Below are 20,773 nucleotides of genomic sequence, written 5' to 3'. Positions count from 1 at the left end.
GTGCCGTGTATATAACAATGTCATTACTAGAAAGGTGATAACTTGTATTCATAATGGTGAACAACTGCAGCTGATACTTTACTACGGTTGTTAAAGCAGGTTTGGTTACTGTAGTAATGTGAGATGCACAGTAAGGATAGGTGTCAGTGCGAGAACACAAGGACATTAAACTGGATGGAGATGATTGACTGAGATGATGACAGAAACATTCTTCTGATGAATGTATTTAACTACATAAATAAGCATCAGTCTCTCCAGGTAATGGTTCATTCTTTGTGTTCTACTAAACTCAAATACTACCGGAATATACTCATCCCTGGGGTCACAGTGATGACCATATAGGTTCCATAACTATACAGATTCAAGGTGGGCTGTGGTTATGGGAATGCTGTCCAGCTCACGGTTCTCTGTATCTTTGGTCATGCCAGTGTCTCCCGTTTTTCTTGCAATTAGATGAATGTTAACTAAATGTCTCTGCAGCTTCTCCTGGGATTCCATTATTTCCATGTAATATTTCCATGTAATACCCACTTACATGCACTGCAATTTCCTGCTAAGCATCAGTCAAGTTTGCTAAAAAAAATAATAATGTTGAATTCCATATTTATACTCAGTACTACATTAAATCCTGTTCTGATATAGTTGACATAATTTGCATCCATTTATCAAGACTTCAGAGATTTAAAGAAATTTCCCATAAATTGCACAAGAAAAACATTCAAAGGAAACCTCTGATTTATTGTACTGCTACTAATTATATTTAAACCAGAGTTGTTCGTGGGTTTAAAGATATTAACCAGTCCAAGAAAATGGCTTCTACACACAAACATTATCTCATGTGCTGTTAAATTTGAAAGCACCACCTTAAGGAACCTGGTAAGTGTTCAGAGGAGGTCAGACCAACTCACTTCTTTCCTGGGGCAAACCTTTGCTGGACTGCTGTTCCATTTCAAGACCAAAAACAAGTAAATAAATATCAAACACAATTTTTTAATTCTTAACAGTTATATTTGTGGTCCAGGTCTCCCTGCACTCTATACAAATTATCCATCACTCAACATTAAATTCATATTAAGGGAGACAAGCTCTGGCACAAAAAGAATTACATTACAAGCATTTTGTGTACTGTAGCAGGTAGTGTGTCGGTTGAGAAGTGTTGCACTTTAGATGAAATTTTCAAACCTGCTGTAACTTGAAATCTTTGCCTCAGGTATATTAGGCAATTCAACAGTCACCCGGAGGTTTGTGAGTTGTTATGATACGTAATAAATACATAATTACATGCAGGCGATCGGCATCTATCCAAAAAGAATTTAGAACGGGATATGAAAAAAAGACATTAAAAAACGGTGTGTAATGAAACATTTCAAGTGAAGCTTACGGTTTTTTATTAAAGTATAAATGCAATCATGACATTTGGTATATAAAAAAAGAAATCAACACAAAAACAACAAACATGCAAGAATACTATAAAATGCTCATTACTTCATGTAAATTTAAACCTTGTTCAGATTCACGGCCTTTGAAGTTTAGCCACTCGCCAACCCAAACTCACAACGGCATTGATGTGCCTCATCATCGACAATGAAGAGTCACTGCTGCTTCACTTTCTTGAGTTTTGTAAGGTCTGTAGTCAGTCAGACAGGTAGTATGAAGGAGTCTCCTTTTATGCTCATAACAAAATACTTAGGTTATAAAAAATAACATTTTAGGCGAAAGTGACATTTAAGACGAACATTGTTGTCCCCCCCATTGAATATGCATTAATGTAATATAACAGCTTGACTTCTTCCTCCAGAAGTGTACAAACTCACCTCTGATAAGAAGCACTGCAAGACGCTTCATTGCAAAGAATGTCAGCGTTATTTGACATTTCATTAGAGATTATTTTATTGGCCTGAAGAGCCGTCATGAGGAAACAAAGTCTAAACACGACAATGACAAGATAGTGATATCTATTTAAAAAGGCAATCCCGCCCAACAAAGTGTGTGTCTCCTTGATGCAAAACTATAAGTTATTATTTTTCGTACAATCGGGGGCACACATTCCCCCCCCCCCCCCCCACCCCCCACCCCATCAAAAGTGATGAAATTGCATGGGAACTTTAGCAAGAAAATCTTTGGCATTACTCAGTCTGTCATCTTTTCTGTGCTGCAGACTCACGGAAGGGACTGGCCAGCAGTTCAGTAACCACCTGTAACATGTTTAGAACATGTAGTCATCCAGAATTACATAAAGTCACATTGTACATTAATCCACATGCATAAGATTATCAATCATAAAATAATTTGATGCATTGTTCCTTAACTTTAATGCTAATTGTATGCCGTGTAATTTCACATGCCTAACATTATGCAGATTGCAAAACAATCAAGCAAATACCATTTTTGATGTGGCAATTTCCTATAATTAGCATTGCTGACTAAACTAGTGCATCGTGCATTTAAATTATAAATAAATAATAATAATCATGGATATGAACCAGAGGCGCATATTTCAGGTCCAGAAAGTACAAATACAGACCAATTTTTTTTTCCAGCCTACCCACTGAGCATAAAGAATCACAGTGGCAGAATACTAAACTGGTTGGTTGAAACGAAATCTTGGTTTGGATTTTTATTTTCTGAATTTGAAATGTCCACCTCTGATATGAACATACAAAATAATCATCTGCCCTGGGGGGGGAGTGTGTCTCACCTCAGAGACCCAAGTCCTTATGTGCGGGCAGGTTGGTGCCCAACAAGCAGTACCTCCTGAGCGGAACATTCTGGATCTTTCCTTTTCCTGATAGCCACGGTCTCTTCCACCTCGTGCTGGGAGTGACGATAGCCGATATTCAGGCTCAGACAATCGGGCATCTGTACTGCATTTCTAACTTTACTATATAGTTTAAAACATCACTTTTTGTTTGTTTAAGAAATTGCTGTCACTGATGACAGACATATAATTGAGCGCAGAACTGGTAGAGCTGCATTTGTTCTAGGTTGTGGGTGATTTTTTTTAAACCCCATTTTTAAACATCATCCCACCTTTCAGAAAAGCACCTAAGGTTTCCATTTCCCTGCCTAATACGATATTCACATCTAGGAGCACTGGCACATAGAGGCAGCTAAAACTGGCAAAACACAAATACATAATGTTTATGTTCATCATAATCGATGTGTGTGTAACAGTACCCTCGGTTATCTTGACGTATTAAGAGAGCACGGGAGGAGCGGATGTGAGTGTGTGTGTGTTTGTGTGTTGGGCGCAGCACGGACTGCGGCGGAGATGGACAGGATGATGGGTTTTGCGTCTAGGAGACGGTAGCTGGAGGGGGCACCTGATCTTTCATGTAGCTATGACCACAAGGCCACAGGCCTCGCAGCGTCAGTCCAATGATGAAACACCATATGGAGATCCCAGCCTCTGTCGCGGCCAGAAACGCGCACGGGAACCACAGGGTAAGGGTGGTGTCCTGATGGAGAGAGAAACACAATCACAGTTCCACACTCCTACTTGTTCATGAAAATTAAATTATGCTTAATATTTGTCATTTGTACAAGCACAAGTAAATTTGAATGCTGCTTTTTGCATATACATAATCTCTCCTTTGAGACATGCAAACATATACAGAATGAAGTTTGGGGGTCAAGAATATGGTCAAGCCATTTACCCAGAATCCCCGGGGGTGAGGCGGGGGGGCTTAGGGCCCAACAGACATGTGATTATTTTGCAAAGCGCGGGATTCAAACCAAGGCCCTTCTGATCACAGACACATGGGCCTAAATGACTGAGCCACACACCATCCCCAACTGGAACTTGGACACAACATGGACATCTAAGTATTAGCTGTAGGTCTGCAGCTAATATCCCAGGAGAGCCGCTATCATTTTATCCTTCAGAAAAATACTTGAATTTTTCCAGCGAAATATAGAGTTGGATGCCTTGTTAGACTAGGACCATTCTCTCATTTACTTCCTGATGACCAATTCTAGGTCCTGTATTACAAAGCTGGTTCAACAAAGTCAGGCTTGCAAGAAGTTCCAGCTTGACTAAACCAAACAAACAAAATCCAAGATTAATGGGATCACAATGTTGGCCATCAGCAATTTATGTAAAGCCAGGTTCTCTTACTGAGACCAAGATTACTTTGAGTGTGTGCATAAAGAAGCGTGCCATGAGCATCGGTCAGCCAATCAAGTAAGTTTGGATCGCAACAGGGAACATATTTCAATGTAGCGCATAGAGAATTATTATGGGAAAATATGAAGAATTCTAAAGTTCAATAACAGAGCAACAACCATGGCTGTTGCCAAAGCTAGAAAGGCATGCTGCAGCACATCGATGACAGCAAAAATCCATACGTATAATCTGATTGTCATTAATTGTCTTAATTTCCAAACATGCTTTGTGGTTTTTTTGTAATTATTTTTATTCATATGCACAATTCTATTTTTCATTATTCAGTAATAAATAAACTTGTCTCACACACACATACACACACACACAAAGCGTGAGTATGTGGATGGGGAAGATGTCAAAGGTTTCGATATATTTTAGGAGAGTGACATCCATGTTCATTTATAATTACACCATTCAAAGTGGAAATGGTAGAGTCAATGGACTACTGACAATAAAACTAAAAGAGACAGACATGTTCAGTACATGGTGTTTGCAGAAATGAACTATGGAGTACAATGCACACCACTTGATTTTTAGATTATGTATTTCTATGCGTTTTTATCCACACTGTGTCCATTCACCACCCGTGAACGTAAGAGAACAACAGTCACCGAACGTCAAGTGCACAGGCCGACATTCAAATGTTAATTACAATTCACCCGTAATCTGGATGTCTAAGGGGTGTGTAAGAGTTCTTATCAACTCTTCGTAGACGTAGGGTTTGAAATGCAAAAATGATCTGTGTGCATCTCTGCCGGTAGACATCGAAGTGATTAAAAACGGCCTGGCATGCTTTATGAAAGATTTAACTGCCGGAAGACTGAATATCAAATATACAGCTAACATTACTGCAGTCACAGGATTCTCATGTGCAAGCTCTGAAGCATGTCAGCCCTGTAGCATGAGTTACCATGGTGATGTATCCTGCTAAGAAGAGAACCAGCGCTGTGATTTCGGAAAGCCAGAGTTGTCGCTACTAATCCTCAAAGTAATCCAGCTAAGCAAGGAATCTGGCTTCATGATTCAGGCCCCTGGTCACAAGTAGCCAAAAATAAACACTCTGGGCTAAGCCTGTACAACTGACTCAGACCAGCCAGTATAACAGTACCTAAGGCAGTGGTTCCCAACCCAGTCCTCAGGGACCCCAGACAGTCCACATTTTTGCTCCCAACACCTGTACCAGGTGTACCAGCCCCTTGTTCTTGATTGGCTGGGAGCTGGGAGGGAGAAAAAATGTGGATTGTCTGTGGTCCCTGAGGACTGGGTTGGGAACCACTGACCTAAGGACATGGACTTGAATCTCCCAGATTACTGATTCAGTCCTTAGAGTTTGTTTATGTAGTAACCGTGAATTACTCCAATGAAGTAGTACTGTCGTATTCCGTGACCCAGAATTACTCCAGTAAAGTATCCAACTGTGTAAATGGGCAAAGCTGACCAAATGTGCACTGAGGGAAACTTGAAATATTAAGCCAACCTCAGCGCCAGTCTAACAAAGTCACTGCTGGTGGGGGCACGCTCACATAGATGCGGGTGGTGTCAAAAGGGCAGTCGGCCACGATGGAGGAGCGGGCGCCGGCAGGGGCCGAGGTGAAGTTGCAGCCCTGCATGAGGCTGTGCCCCCCCCCGTGGATGGTCAGGCTGATGGCAAGGAGGATGCCCACGGTACAGGCGGCAGAGAGCAGGGTGTTCAGGAAGGAACCCACCAGGAGACCGACTTGCTGCAGGGGGAGAAGAGAGAGGCAGAGAGAAGCAGATGGAGCCAGACAAGAAAAAGGACTAAGACCTCTGTGGGCAAGGTTCATACTTTTAAACACAGACAGCAGAAATAAAAAGGAAAAAAGTCTTACCAGTTTTCTATTAAGAAGATTTCTTGACACCAGAATTGCAATGATACCAGTTGCAATACTCTGAAAGTAATTATTGTATTAATATTTGATTAAGAAAGTTAAAAAACAAAAGGCAGGAGCATCACGAGAAATTTATGAGAGGGGGACCTAAGCCCTTACTAGGGTCTGATTTTTAATGTACATAAACAGTGTGTTCTCATTTAATCCAATTAGTCTACATTTATTTGGGGGATAAATTAAAAAGCAGCCTTAGCGACACCCCTGGTGTTTCAGGTCCATGTGAGTATAGTTACGCCAGCTGGTCTAGATCATTTATACAGACTTAAAGCAAAGCGTTTATTTTTGGTCATTTATGTTATCGAGTAGTAAACGTAAGAGTTAAGTTCTATACCTGGATAGCTAATTGTTACCTCTATATACATTTACACACACACACACCAACATTATATGACAAGCCATAGAAAGAGACTGCATAACACAACGTCTTACCAACAGTCCAGACGAAACAGCGATGATGTTAGCTGCTGAATATTCCGTAGTGATTCGGCCACTGGGTTTGGAGATATGCCGTAAAACCGTGCCGTGCACGATGGCTCCCAGGATGAAGTTAATGTGCCCAACTATTATCAGCGCTATACCTTTTCTCATCAAGCGACGCGGACCCTTTTGTTGATCTAGAAAGACATTTTAAAATAGATTCAACACAGAATAATATGCAGTGTAGAGCCTAACCAATAGGAGCAGAATTAAGAGGCGAAAGGTACACAAGTGATTATTTCATCTTGCTATAAACTTTTAAATTAGTCGCCCTAAATTATTAATAAAAATGTTCCCCGATTTATCACAATTATCATTATATAGACCTTTATATAAACGCTGCTTCAGATGTTAACTTTTGTTTCCACCTGGGACATGCGACTTCCTCAAGTAGCCTACCTTTCACCCAGGCGAAACTGCACGAAAAGTACTTAATTTTACTTGCTCATTTAGTTTTACGTGGACCGTATCATGAGGCGAAATGCTCGTCCCTAACATGGTGGGATATCAACGTTAATAAATACTATTGCATTAGTCTTTCCTTTTCTACGAATGTGTTTCTGCTGTGCGACATAGAGCCTACAGAGTGAGCACAGCGCGTGGATCGTCTAATCTGTGTTAAAACAAAACTGCTGAAATACGTCACTGTAAACGGACTCACCGAATGCGCACATTGTTAATATCTTTCTTTCCGCAGCCAACATAAAAAGCAAAAACCTTCCCTAGCGTCACCATTCGCCGTCTTTTTGCTTCTTTCTATGTCTCAGGACTGGACTCCTCTATGACGTCACTCGCTCTTACCTGTAGGGCGGAAGCGCAGTCGCATTGATTAAACAAAGGTCATTCAATGCAAATACTTCTTAGCAGATTAACCCCAGCACGGTGAATCCAAGTCTTTTTGTTTGTATAAAATTCTTAGAAGTGACAATTAGTATATTTTTTCCCCGTAAAACACAAATCATCTTACTAATATATTTTTTTGTAAAATATTTTATCATTAAAGTTTTAATAGCAGTTTAGTCTCAAAACTACACGCGAAAATATTTTATTGTGTTGCTACACACTGTAAGCGAGCATGTGTGTTCATACACCATATGTGCAGAACTCATAACGTATTTACAGAGTTCATAATGATTGGCAGTCTTTGGTGCAGAGTAATCATAGTCAGTGGCATAGACATTATCTGGATGAATTCCCACCATCCAGGTAACTTTTGAGTTTCTGGTACTTCATTTATCAGGAGATAATCACCATGGCCTTACATTTGGGTAAAACGACAGCCTTGCGTCGACTTGCGTTGTCATTTGGGACCGGGACCACCGGACACAAGTCAATTTGGGTGTATCTCGAGCTTGTAGCTGTCCGACGCATATTTAATACTGTATGCATAATATATTACAAGTTAAATATTGACAGTAGGTCATTACACAGCTGGCAGGGCTGCCCATTCTCCTGCACCTGTTACACTAAGCGATACGCCTGCTAACGGCAATCGGACGTGACTCGATCAGGAGTGACGAAACGTAAAACCGTATAAAGCAAAGTAAGCGAACTGGGACCTGTGGAACTTTAGTTGTTCCCTGTAGCCTTAGTAGGTGGCATCAAAGAAATGCTAATTTCGAGAAAATACCAGAGGTGGACATTTCCGGTCCATAAAGGAAAAACTAGACTTTATTTCAACCAACCAGTTCAGCATAAAAGACTCTCAGTCAGACAGTATACGACTGGTTGGTTGAAACAAAATCTTCGTCAGGATTATTACTTTCTGGGCCTGAAATGTCCACCTCAAGAAGAGACAGATTAAAATTCGTTCGTAATTAACATTTTACGGAACACCATAAATCAGAAAGAGACCATGCGTTTAAAATTCTTTACTTAAGGGTGTGCTATAAAATTATAAAGATTCATGCATGGCAGAAACACAATCTCAGCATAACCCAAATTGTTTTTCTTAAAAAAAAATTACTTCAAGCTGTCGCAAACAAAATGTGACCCTGTAATTTCATGAGTAACTAATCTCCTCACGCAAAGTACGAATGAATATTCCGTACAGAACACAAACTAAAATAAAGTAAAATAAGATGATATTCTACGCAATCGTACTGCAATCAATCAGTCATAGATCCAACCTTTTGCTTGATAGCATATCGGGCGGACCAAAGGTAGATTTAGTGAGCTTGCTAAACATCACGCTTAGCTTTGTCCTAACAACACACTCATTTTGGGCAGTACAGGTACGTAAGTATGTTGCACCAGTGTTAAATCTGGGGCTTATCGTTTGATCTTCCTGTACATGAGGAATGTAAACATTACTCAACTGTACAACCGCTGGATCCAGAAAATGTTTCTTCACCATTTAGTTCACATGCATATGCTTGTGTATTAGCTGGACTTTATTAATAATGGTGCAGCTGCCTTTGGATTTTGGGAAAAATTATGCTGTATAAAGAATTTCTTAATGAAGACCACAGGATATATGTAGAGTGAGTATTGTGCAAATGGGATAGTTAAACTTTGCAGTTAATATGTGTTCAGTAATACTTAATTTTCTCTTCTAAATGTTCAAGGGACATTAATGTATTTAGAATATCAAGTTGGTATTCCAGACATTGACATGATTTTTCCAGAAAGTAAATTTTCAGTGTCCAATTTTAACAATACTCACCCTAACAGGATGCCACACACACTCTACAAAGCCTAAGTCACAAAGAATCCAAAATAAAATAATTTTGAAAAATCCATAACTTTATATACAAACCTGTTTTGTTTATAAAGGAATCTTAGACATATGTTCGATAGAAAGCAGAAATGCTTAGAATTCAAACTGGCACTATACAAATTTCAAACTCCAGATGAGCATATTTAGCATAAATCTTAAATCGAGCAAATCTTCAAAGTTTCAGTTGATTATGGTAGCTTAGATTTTCAGGCATTTTGCCTTTTCTTGACATTAATTATATGATCACTGACTTGCCGAGTGAAGCACAGTTCTTCCTAAGCAAGAGATCGAACGATGCATGTAACACGCTGAAGGAATGCAGATGATTCAGTGCAAGTGACCACACATGTTGGCAAGCACTGTATACTAAAACTGTGCTTATACTTAATGCTATATAACCGCTTTTGGCTGTAAATACACTTCAAAGAATAACACTCACTTTATATATGTATCAAGAAAAATAGCGGGAAATACACCCATGCTCTCCCCTAACAGTTAGCTAGAGCAATTGCTGACAGCTTGTAAAGGTCTCCTTGAAGTGTGACGTGCCCCAAAATCCTCTGCATGAGCCAATCAGTCTTTTGCTTCAGTTGAGGATGGAGTATGGGCACCAGAACCGTAGATACTAGGATGATACAGTGACCGGGTTATAAGAACCGCTGCGGTTGTAGAACTTGCTGAAGGCCTCTTCTAAAACGGAGGCCAGTCGTGGCTGATCCATCTGCGAGAGAGAGGAAGACACGGAGAGGTGAGCCATCGGCGGCCTGCTTGAGGGACACTGCCGCTTGGCAGGCCTTCGTAGGTCAAAATCAGAGCAGCAGCTTCTGGGAGGCTGGCCAGACAGTGTCAATGGAAAACACCAGCGAATGGTTTCTGCAAAAGGTTTACGTGATCTTTTGATGATAATAATAGCACAGTCTATCAACTTAAACATGGGCTTGATATCATTCTCAATGAAAGCACCATACAAATTAAAAATCCATCTATTTAAATGGGAGGTCGTCAACGAATAATTACTTGATAATTGATCATATCTAACCCATTTATCAGTAAGGAGGCGCTGTAACAGCCATCATCAGTTGGCTGCCATGAATTCCTCCAGTAAAACATCCAGCTTTGGATAAAAGCATATTACTAGCAGGAATGGAGAAGCCCCCACCAACTTTCTGCTGGGTCCTGGTCACCCCTTTGTGACCTCATCAGGGAGCAAACAGGCCAGCCTTAACACTTACTTTACACACAATTGCACTTATCTAAACAGGCCGGGAGCTACTGCAATGGGCAGAGAGGCTCGGTGCTCCAGCTTAGAGCAGAGTTAATCCCTTTAAGTGCATCTCTGCGTTACTCTATGTGTCACATGGAATTAAAGTGGCACTTGGATTTTCTTCCTACCTCGCTGACGAACCCCAGCTGAACGAGCTCCACAGCCAGCTCCTGCACGTTCTCATCTGTGCAGAAAAGGGAAGAAATAAGAAAATTAAAAAGAAATTAAAATGCTCTGGTCAATAAATGTAGGCTTTTCACACAACTGAACAATGAGTCCATACAGTGAAGGCTGACATCTTGGAGGAAGCTCATCTTTGGGGCGTATGATTCACAAGCTTCCAACAAGCATGTAAGCACATATACAGAGCTACAGTTTAGGCAGAAGAGCCATTTAGCCAAATGTAGCCAACGGTTCTGTTTGTACAGGCCTCCCATCTGTTATACAAGTAAACTAACAGGCAGCCAGCAGATACTATAGTGCAAACTAGTACCAAAAGATGTCCTTAGGATATGCATGTTAAAAATGCTTAATGTAGAAGATCTTCCTAAAAATAAGTGATAATGTCATTCTAGGAAAATGTATACATTTACTTACTGGGTAATAAATCACAGCTTAGATGCCTGTTAAGCTTATCTTCAAGCTTGAGTAATAAAGTAAGCTGTAAAAAAGGAAATTTCATTAACATAACTACATTAATGCATGTTAGCTGTAGCTTGCATAGACAGCCTTCATTCACACCGGGGTATTCACCAGGGAAACTATACAGCCGGTACTGATTTGTGAAAAGGAAACGAAGGTTAGTACCCGAGAACCTATACACACACACACGCACACGCACGCACGCACACACGCACACGCAGCGCTTTACAGGTTTACAACTGTACCCCCATGTTATATATTGTTGGGCCAGCAGGAAACTTACATGGTGCTTTGAACCTTCTTCTATTGGCTCAATATTGCACTGCATCTGAAGGACCTGAAAAGTTTAAAACAAAAGTAATAATAAAAAAAAAATGTAAGTATGTGGCAGAAAAGCAAAACCTGTGTTGGGCTCGTTTGTTCATTGGCGATGGGGATTTTTGGAAGGTGATCCATCTTGGTCTTCATATGCTGCAGTTATGTTGTATCTGGCTGCATGGTCATTTACATTTGAAAAGCTGACACTTTTGTCCAAGGTGACGTTAAAGTGAGGATCAGGGAGCAGGCCTGGCCAGTGTCCCTGGCCTTGCTCAGGGGCCCAATGGTGAAAATCAGTGTGCTGAGTCTGGGATTCGAACCAGCAACCTTCAGATCACAAGCACAGCATCCGAACCCTCTGAGCCACATGGCACTAGTAGACCTCAAACGCACAGGCACCAAATAGCTGAATCATATTACCTGACTGACCTTACAAAGTTAGCAAGCCCCCTGGGAAGGTGGGGCGGGGGGGCAGCCAGCTGACCTTGCATCCCTCACATGACGTTTCCTTGCTAGTTTGACCGAAAGCATTTTTGTTCCTCTCTTCCGCTATCCTGTGTTCTCCGGCAACTATGCTGGGAAGGGCACTTTATAAATAGGATCTTTACATAAAACTTTGTAGATGAAAATATCAAATATCAGCTATTTGCTCAGTTCAGATGTTGTTATATTATGTAATCGTGTGTCCCTAGAGACTGGATCAGTCTATTCCCCGGAGGGCTGCCTGGGCACGTCCTGTGTGTTTCACCTCCTCCGGTCCCTCACCTTGCGGTACTCGAGCTCTGCAGGCTCGGGAGTCGGAGTCTTGACCGAAGGGGTGACGATGGGGGACTGCACTGCCTCCTTCTGTGGCTGCTGCGGAGCGGACATCCTGATAGCCGTGAGAGGATAGATCCCGTTCCTACGAGGTAGGAGGTGGTGTAAATGGGGCACAAACAGCAGCGTCCGCAAAGTGCGGCACGGGATACGAGCCGATGCGTCTCAAAGTGTCAGCGCTCAGCGTGGGCGCTGGTGTGTGGCTGTGTGGGGGGCACCAGCGCCCTCTAGTGACAGCTAGACTGCGAGGCAGTGTGCTCAGCAGCTGTACAGCCTTCACAGGGAGTCAGACTGAGTGACGGCAGTTTTCCTCACCTTACGTCTTCCAAGAACTTATCCAGCTCAAGCGCAGGGAACTGGGAAAGTCTGAGGGTCCATCAAGCAAAGAAGAGAAACAGGATGAATTTTTACTTTCATAATCAATCAAAATTATTCTGACCCCATTGCACAAACTGTGACATGCCCCATTCACCTTGACTTAAAGGTAAAAAACATTTAAAAACCTCTATCACGCTATTACCTCTATTTAGCTAAATATATAAACATACAATTCTAAATACAGCAGGGCCTATTTGCTGCAAAGCAATGCATACGGAGACATAGCCCATGTCTACTGTACATTGCCCACAGAAGGAACATACAAAAGCCAGGCTGCATGATAAAACGGGACACTTACTTCAGCTGGGTACCATCCTTCCTTTCTAGTATAACAAGGTTGGGGTCCATGTTCTTAGTGATTTCCTCTAAGGCATTTTCAGGAATCATATCTACAGCAACAGGAAGAACAAACGAGGAATAAATTAAGGGATAATTCAGGATAAGCTAGAGGCAGATGGATGCACACTGTAAGGCAGCACGCCGGGAGCCCAGCTGCACACTGTAAGGCAGCACGCCGGGAGCCCAGCTGCACACTGTAAGGCAGCACGCCGGGAGCCCAGCTGCACACTGTAAGGCAGCACGCCGGGAGCCCAGCTGCACACTGTAAGGCAGCACGGCGGGAGCCCAGCTGCACACTGTAAGGCAGCACGCCGGGAGCCCAGCTGCACACTGTAAGGCAGCACGCCGGGAGCCCAGCTGCACACTGTAAGGCAGCACACCAGGACCGTCCTCACAGCACACATGCATACTGCAGACATATGACGCTGGAACCCACGCACAGGCCTGAGGCTCACTCACGCTGATGGGTGACAATGCAGTGGGCGGCCAGAAGCTTCAGCTGAGGCACCTCAAACAGGGCCTGGTGGAACAGCAGCTCCTTGGCTGTGGGCCTCTTGTGGGGATCTGCCTCCAGGCACTTCTGAATGAACTCCTGCAGCACAAGGGGCCAGATTCATCAGAACACTAAAGAAACCTCCTTCCTGTACTTTAGACCCTGAACACAACACCTACGTGCGTCACACACTCAAACTCCATAAAACGCCATCGAAGACAATGGTCATCGATAGCCTGACTCAGCCTAAAAGGACTTAATAGCATGCATGACTAATTTACTGTGCTACTGAACCTCAATCCCCACTCAGGGAGGAAGTGCAACCACTCGGGCGGGTTTAATCACAGCGGACACTAAAAATAAGAGAAGCGATATTTCCTACAGAAACCTGACCAATGACAGCAATATGGGATTCCTGTATCATCTGGCTCACCAACCACATGCCGTTTGCTGCAGGGACCCCAAAGACACTCACCCTCTGCAAGGGGTCCTCCAGGGACTGTATGGCGCTGTTTATAGCTTCCTGCGACACATACGTGGAGTCTCCATTGCTCTGGATCTCAAGCACAGCCATCTGCAAGATGATCCAAAGTAGGTCCCATTCTTTTCTCAACATCCCCCCCCCCTTCGTGGGTGTGTTTGAACCACTTACTTGAACATAATTGTGAAAATTAATTAAGCACAGAGCAAGTGTGGGGCAGGAAAAAAACAATCCGTATACAATTGTAAAGGGACCGTCACAGGTCTGGATCTCTCATGTGCAGCTAAGAATCACTAATTCCTGCTTTGATGACATCCTGTTTATGGTATTGGGGGCAGAGACAACAGATAAACATATAAAACAAATTTTTAAACTTTTACCTCTAAGGCGCACATTCCAAAAGAGTAGATATCAACTGCTGTAGTGACATCTGTCACTGCTACGAGAGAGAAACAAACAGATCATCAAAAACGAATCATCGGACTGCAGTAATGTGTACTAACTTGGGTTAGTGAAGTTCCCCAGATTTACCTCCATATTCGGGTGCAAAGAAGTGCAAATTTTTCTGTTCTTCCCGGAATGTTTTCACGTGGTTGTTGATAGTGTCAGGTGCCACTACGGGGAGGAACACGTTATGGTCACTGTGGTGCGGAAATCACATGACGTATTTAAGCTGCCTGGACACCCTAATTCACTTAAATTTTTATTAATTTAGCAGACACCTTTGTTTAATGTGATGTTCAAGTGAGGACCAGAGAGGTGAAGAACTGATTTGATCTATCAGAAACAGTGACGTAGTTCTGAAGCTTTGATTTATCTGAAATTCTGATTTCATAACGGTGGCTGTAATGTTCTTCCAGGTTGATGAAGGGGCACCTTTATATAATCTCACAAAACACCCCATACCTGAGCCAATCTTGATCAGCCCATTGTGCTGAATGAAAATGGTATCACATGTCAAGTTTCCATGGATTATTGGTGGATCACAGGAGTGGAGATAACTGAGGAGCAGAAAAGAGAGAGGACTAATGCTGTAACACATTTAAAAAAGACAAACAGAAAAAAAGAATCCTTTTTTCCCAGTTAGTAGTGCAGATGCTGGTATTAACGAAGGCTGACTGACCTGAGAGCAGAAAGGATCTGAGTGCCCCATCGCTTCCAGGCCTGTAGATGTCAGAAACAAAGGCATTTAATCTACCTGGGCTATGCAAGTCGAGCCCAATAAGTCAGAGAAAGTCGTGCATTGACCACTTAGCATATTAGTCAATGCTAGGCATTGGTTACATTACTACTAGTCATTATGCTGATTTTCCCAATGAGTGGAGCATCATTAATTAAGCCAAACACAAACTTATCCCATGACTTCAGAATGAGACCAAGAACAAAAAACGCACCTTTTCATTCATGGTCTTGTGATTTTTCTTTGTCTTCTTCAGAAACTGCTTCAGACTCCCAGAAGACATGTATTCAGTGATGAAAATGACCTAGAAAAGAAAATGACCACTTGTTAAAGACTATTCCCATCTGATAGATACCAAATAAAACAGAAGGACCTAATTAAAAAAACATGCAATAAGAATTCAAACTGGAATGACTCAGTGTTAATGAAAAACACCTTCCGTGCTTCCGTGAGCAAAGGCCACCTTCTGGGACACAGACTTACCCGAGCACGGTTCTCCTTCACATCAGCCCAGTATTTGTGAAACTTCACAATGTTCAGGTGCTCCAACTGAGTCAAATTATCGAAAATGGCTCTGACTTTCTCCTGTTGGGGTAACAAGACAATTTCACACATACAAATTTAATTCTATATACCCGGGTTATTCAAATCACGGTCCTCAAGGGCCGAGCACTGCTGGTTTTCCAGCCTTCCTTTACCTGTCAGTCCTTCATGTATTCACATAAACAGCCAGTGGTTTTCAAATCTAACACATTATCTTAGTCCATAGGATGTATATATTTACTTGATCGCTCCCATAATTCTTTGTGTTGATTGTGCTGCGTCATCACTGAATGTTTTTAAACTTTATTACTGCACTGTACTATGTTTGTGTTTGTGCTGATGTAGCACTGAAATTTCAGTAAAAAGTTTAAGAAAGTATCTGTATTTATCTATACATCTAAAACAAACACAAAAACAAAACCAGGCTTTATTTGCCATTTGCAAGTACAGGTACACTGGGGTGCTTCTTTTTGCTGACCTCATCTAGCTCTCCATAGCTCGAGGGTAATTGTGTAAGGCAGCCAATGTGCAGCCCCACGAGCTGGGGGTTAAGGGCCTCGCTCAAGGGCCCACGGACATGTGACTGCCAAGGGCGGGGCTTCAGCCGGCAATCTTCTGATCAAAGGCACAGAGACTCAGCCCGGTGACCCAGAACCTTTGCCTTAAATACGAGTCGTGTCAAGGACCGACTGATGAAACACAGTGCACTCCAGCAGAAGGTTACGCTTTAGTTTGCACAGATTTTGTAACTGCAGAAGTGCAATTCTGAGAATCTACAGCAGATACATATTTATTCAAGTTCCCATCTGACACAGAACAAAATACAAAAGGGTTGTTTTTAAAATGGCACTACTGGGCACTCAATACAGAGCCCTATGAAACATGAACCCTTGGAAACTCTAACTTCATCTTCACAATACCTGGAAATACCGGCAATAATTGTCACAAGTATTGTTATTTTAAAACATGAATAGCATATTGCAGACCTGAAACCACAAGTAAAATAATGAAAGAGGAACAGCTCTCTGAAGAGCACCGGTCAACCACAGTTTAGAAAACTATACTGTAAATCACCGTATGTGGTTGAGCTAGACGCTGTTTATACCTCAGGAGATTTACCTACACTGGACTAGGGGAAGCACTATGAAACTTTTGCATGCCATCTTCTATGCCTCTCGTAAAACAGCTTTCAGATTCACTGCAAGGAAGTTAAAATACAGCTAACAAACCCAGAAAAGATGACATGCTTTTGAAACACCTGTGGATCCCATTTTATCTAATAAGAGACAGTCAGAATGCCACTAGTGACAAATTTGCATGATGATTCACTTAAGTCTTAATGCACACAAAAGCATATTGAGGGAAGACACCACAGGGTGTGACCGCTGCGGAAGCCACCAACCTACCTCCTGAAGTTTGAAGTTCTTCCTCTCCGAGAACATAACCTCATTCCAAACCACCTCTACACCTTCCTCTGTATCCATGGCTAGGTAGGCAACGTCGATGCCAGGGACATTACGCTGGTTTACCTATCAAAATAATAAAACATTCATCAATAAATGCACACAATCCTATAAAATGAGCTATACAGTACTGCAGTGAATCACTACAGATGGGCATCTTGACACTGCATAAATGAAAGGTCATATGCAACACATCAATTAGACTGATCATGCTGAAAAACAATTTTGCATATCCTTGCTGTCCAATGAATAACATGTATCTCCAAAATTCCATTACTACATGACTGTGGGGAAAAAACACATTTTCTGAGAAACTACTTCAAAAAATAAACCTAAAAAACTGCAATGAGACACCATTAGCATCACAAACAGACGGAAATATTTACACAGCTGTCAGTGAATTGTTTAATGTTTTAAATGGATTGTTGTCAGAGAAGCAAACATGTCAGTGTCAACAAGATACTCATTAACCTCTCTTTGTTTTCTCCATTAACAAAGATGTTACTTAGCTATCTATCTAGCTGTCAACATTAAATTGTTAAAATTGCCAATATAAAGTAACCCATACAAATTACCATCATGAATACAAATGTTAACTAGTGCAAACATAAATACTAAGTTAGATAACGTCATAAACAGCTTTTCATTGGTCAAAATCAGGGTAATCAAAAAACGTTTTTTGACATAGGCGGTTTTCACCAGATAATGACAATACATGGAATTACAGTAAGTAAATAGACCAAAATTAACACAAGACTGTCCAAAAAAAGGTATAACCGTTATGGCTTAATACAGAAATAACCCAAAACAAACAAGTGATTCACTCTGACCTCCTTTATGCTGACCAATAAAGCAATTATGTGGCAAGTTATTTACCCAATTAAATAACTATCCTTCTGGTAGCAACAACAATAGCAAAGAACAACTGTAGTAATGATAATAAGATGGTTATTTAAAATGTAAGAGGCAGATGTCACTTACCTCTTCTCTACGTTTCTGCCACCGTCCACAGGGACTCTCCTCCAAAATCTCAGACTCATCCTCACTCTCCTCCTCATCTTCAGGAGCAGGGGCCACTGGCGTGACAGAGGACACTGGAGGAGACATGGAGGCTACACCCTGGACACCTGCAGCAGGGACTCCTGCCTCCAGCTTGCTTTCACCGGCTGTGGCTGTCTTGCTCTCCCCCTCTGACATCCTGTGCCTTCTGCTTTTGCTAGACTCACGTGTGACTAAGCTCAGTGTTTGTTCACAACCTGCAGCTGGCAGACAGGAACAGATATAGATTCAGTACAGGGTGTTCTGCAAGTAAATCACACACCATGCGAATTGTTTTAGCCCAAGAAATGAATGAATGTTTCGTGCTGCAGCCTGTGTTTAAAGGTAATTGGAACTGTTGGTTATGTAGTAACATTTCAAAATTACGCAACTCATAGCTGAAAGTAATAACCATAATAATCTGTGCCAAATAAATAATGTGATTGGAATATGAAAACTGCAATTTGGAATTAAAAAAATAAAATCACTGTAGAATGACTTTTACATTCTTAAAATTCATCGACATATACACAGACACATACGTTGAAAAAATCAAATATGTATTGCTTTGCAAATATTAAGACATCTCAATTTTATTTGCCTTACTGTATTTCCACAATATTGCCTCCATTGTAACTGACACCACGATTCTTAATGACATCCAGAATACTCGCATCACATGAAGGACACCGACAGCCTTATGAAGAGAATAACTTCATTTTTAACACACGAAATTACAAAGGGACTCGGCGCCGTATTCGGATACCGACGGCGGCCCTCCGGCAGCCGAGACCGCGGGGGCGGCAGGCAGAGGCGTAAGCGCCGGTAGCCAAAGCCGGCTAGCTGGCTAATTAGCTTAATGCGACAGTGGGTGTCAGTGTCTTGTCCTTCAGTTTTATTTATTTTGGTTGCTTTCGAGAAAATCTCGTGACTACCGAAAGAAATAGCAAACAAGGGGACGTCTCACGTCACGCCAGTCAGCGACATAAATGCCAATGAATCCTTTACAGGTTTAGCACGGCTGAAGGGAAGCGATACGCGTGTAGCCGCTGACTCGCTATGAAGCCTTGACTAGCAGCCAAACAATGGCTACGTCGCCGTCAGTCTCCGCAGCTACGAGTAATGGCGCTTCGTCAAGAAAAAAAATATAACGTGAGAAAGTACCGAGCAAATTGGGTCAGAGCGGCGGCTAACGGATGCTAACACATGCTAACGCGCCGTAGAGCCACTGACCTGTCAACACGGGCGAGCCAGCGGGCAGGTAAAGTGCTAGTCAGTCCACCGAAGGAGCAGGCTGACCATCTGCTCATTTCGGCCCAAACACGGCCGGTTGCTCCTCTCCCACCGAGTTACCCGGCCGACGACTCTCCAGATACCCTTAGGTCTCACACAGTCGGACGGCGTGCTTGGTATGCTAAAAAAAACAATTTGCCCAAATGTAAATCCGATGTATGCCAGTTCTCTACCAAAATCACTAGTGTACGTATGTAGGTAGGTATTGGTTTGGGTAGTGGGCTATCGAGACACCTAGCGAGGTGCACACTACCTCATGGGTGAATAAGACTTCATATATAATACTTAACAGAGATATCTGTTACAATCTAAAAGCTAATGCACTGCGTTACTACACACATCACCGAAACGCCCCATATTGACGTTTGCGGGCTTCTACGCTAAACTCCGCGACGCTTCACGGACATGGACGCACTGCGGCCGGCGCAAGGCAATGACGTAAGGCGATATTTGGATCAGCTGTTTACGGGGTTGTCACCCACTGCGCATATTTATGCCAAAAGCGTGAGACAATGACGAGGCATCAGCCACATAGTGGATGTATTTTAATTTAGACGCATGTGAAACTAAGGAATTTTTCGATGAGCAAAAATCATCTGTAGGTCTACGTAAATGGCAGAATGATTTTTTTAAAGGAATAATTGCCAAACAACTTAAAATCTATTATATTAAACTTTGTTTAGATTGTAAGTTGTTTGTTGAAGTCTGGTGTATGGTTTGATTATGTATCCAATTTTCTTACTACCAAATCTCTCCCTACTGTATGACTGCAAAAAGAAAATGGACCAATAGATTTTACAGGTGAAATAACTTCACCTATTTAGTCTGAGAAAACCAATTTCCCTGAAAAACCAATTTCACCAAATGAAAATTAGTATAATACTATATATAAGGTCAAAAATAGGTAGTAATATAAGACAGTGAAATAAAGAATTGACGTTCAATCTGCCAGTTAAGAACCATGGTGTCTAATTAATGTTCACTTTTCTGCCCATGTGAGTGTGCACATTCATTTCATTTGGATGACATTTCTTTATGAACCTTTCAAAGAGGGTTAGACAACTGATTACAGTTACCAATTTTAACATGAAATCCCATGGTGACTTTTCTTAAAGAGGTTTTATGGCCAAAAAGTATGTAGAAACAGCCAAATAAACCATTTTAAAGACATTTTACTAAATTAAGATATAGTTTAAGAAATTGTAAAATGTCTCTATATATATAAAGTGTATTACATGATATGTTACTCTTATT

At 41.7% G+C, this 20,773-nt stretch overlaps 2 protein-coding genes across 6 annotated transcripts; both read right to left on the bottom strand.

Moving 5' to 3' along the window:
* Window positions 1-2,063: 2,063 nt before the first annotated feature.
* Window positions 2,064-7,441, bottom strand: krtcap3 (keratinocyte associated protein 3). Of its 2 annotated transcripts, none has more exons than XM_023834337.2 (7): window positions 7,214-7,441; window positions 6,505-6,689; window positions 6,016-6,075; window positions 5,689-5,886; window positions 3,334-3,458; window positions 2,699-2,814; window positions 2,064-2,195 (listed from the first exon to the last, which is right to left on the bottom strand). In XM_023834337.2, the coding sequence occupies exons 1-6, from the start codon at window positions 7,254-7,256 to the stop codon at window positions 2,700-2,702; spliced, it is 726 nt and encodes a 241-aa protein (XP_023690105.2). In that variant the 5' UTR covers window positions 7,257-7,441; the 3' UTR covers window positions 2,064-2,195; window position 2,699. The 2 variants fall into 2 exon arrangements, with proteins under 2 accessions (XP_023690105.2, XP_023690106.2); XM_023834338.2 differs by having other exon boundaries at window positions 3,324-3,458; window positions 7,214-7,430.
* Window positions 7,442-9,276: 1,835 nt separating this feature from the next.
* Window positions 9,277-19,951, bottom strand: LOC111855376 (nuclear receptor-binding protein-like). 4 transcript variants are annotated; one of them, XM_023834335.2, is made up of 19 exons: window positions 19,773-19,950; window positions 19,460-19,640; window positions 18,170-18,450; window positions 17,132-17,254; window positions 15,666-15,767; window positions 15,397-15,486; window positions 15,126-15,166; window positions 14,909-15,003; window positions 14,534-14,617; window positions 14,383-14,441; window positions 13,997-14,095; window positions 13,488-13,620; window positions 12,988-13,078; window positions 12,627-12,677; window positions 12,261-12,396; window positions 11,461-11,514; window positions 11,133-11,196; window positions 10,664-10,719; window positions 9,277-9,992 (listed from the first exon to the last, which is right to left on the bottom strand). In XM_023834335.2, exons 3-19 carry the CDS (start codon window positions 18,383-18,385, stop codon window positions 9,897-9,899), a joined length of 1,590 nt encoding a protein of 529 aa, XP_023690103.2. In that variant the 5' UTR covers window positions 18,386-18,450; window positions 19,460-19,640; window positions 19,773-19,950; the 3' UTR covers window positions 9,277-9,896. The 4 variants fall into 4 exon arrangements, with proteins under 4 accessions (XP_023690103.2, XP_023690104.2, XP_072555104.1 ...); XM_023834336.2 differs by having other exon boundaries at window positions 18,170-18,444; window positions 19,460-19,951; XM_072699003.1 differs by having other exon boundaries at window positions 19,460-19,950.
* Between the last annotated feature and the right edge of the window lie 822 nt (window positions 19,952-20,773).

Source organism: Paramormyrops kingsleyae, chromosome 14 (genome assembly GCF_048594095.1).
Source record: "Paramormyrops kingsleyae isolate MSU_618 chromosome 14, PKINGS_0.4, whole genome shotgun sequence".
Lineage (NCBI taxonomy): Eukaryota > Metazoa > Chordata > Actinopteri > Osteoglossiformes > Mormyridae > Paramormyrops > Paramormyrops kingsleyae.
The sequence above is the reverse complement of the archived record's forward strand: the minus strand, read 5'-3'. Positions and strand labels throughout refer to the sequence as shown.

Excerpts from the sequence above, each read along its gene's own strand:
- krtcap3 (XM_023834337.2), bottom strand. The coding sequence starts at position 7,256 with ATGTTGGCTGCGGAAAGAAAGATATTAACAATGTGCGCATTCG. Across the intron at positions 3,459-5,688 it reads TTGACACCACCCGCATCTAT|GACACCACCCTTACCCTGTG; the intron begins GTGAGCGTGCCC and ends TCTCTCCATCAG. Across the intron at positions 2,815-3,333 it reads CCTTGTGGTCATAGCTACAT|CACGAGGTGGAAGAGACCGT; the intron begins GAAAGATCAGGT and ends CGTCACTCCCAG.
- LOC111855376 (XM_023834336.2), bottom strand. The coding sequence starts at position 18,385 with ATGTCAGAGGGGGAGAGCAAGACAGCCACAGCCGGTGAAAGCAAGCTG. Across the intron at positions 12,678-12,987 it reads AAGGATGGTACCCAGCTGAA|ACTTTCCCAGTTCCCTGCGC; the intron begins GTAAGTGTCCCG and ends ATGGACCCTCAG. Across the intron at positions 12,397-12,626 it reads AAGTTCTTGGAAGACGTAAG|GAACGGGATCTATCCTCTCA; the intron begins GTGAGGAAAACT and ends CCTACCTCGTAG.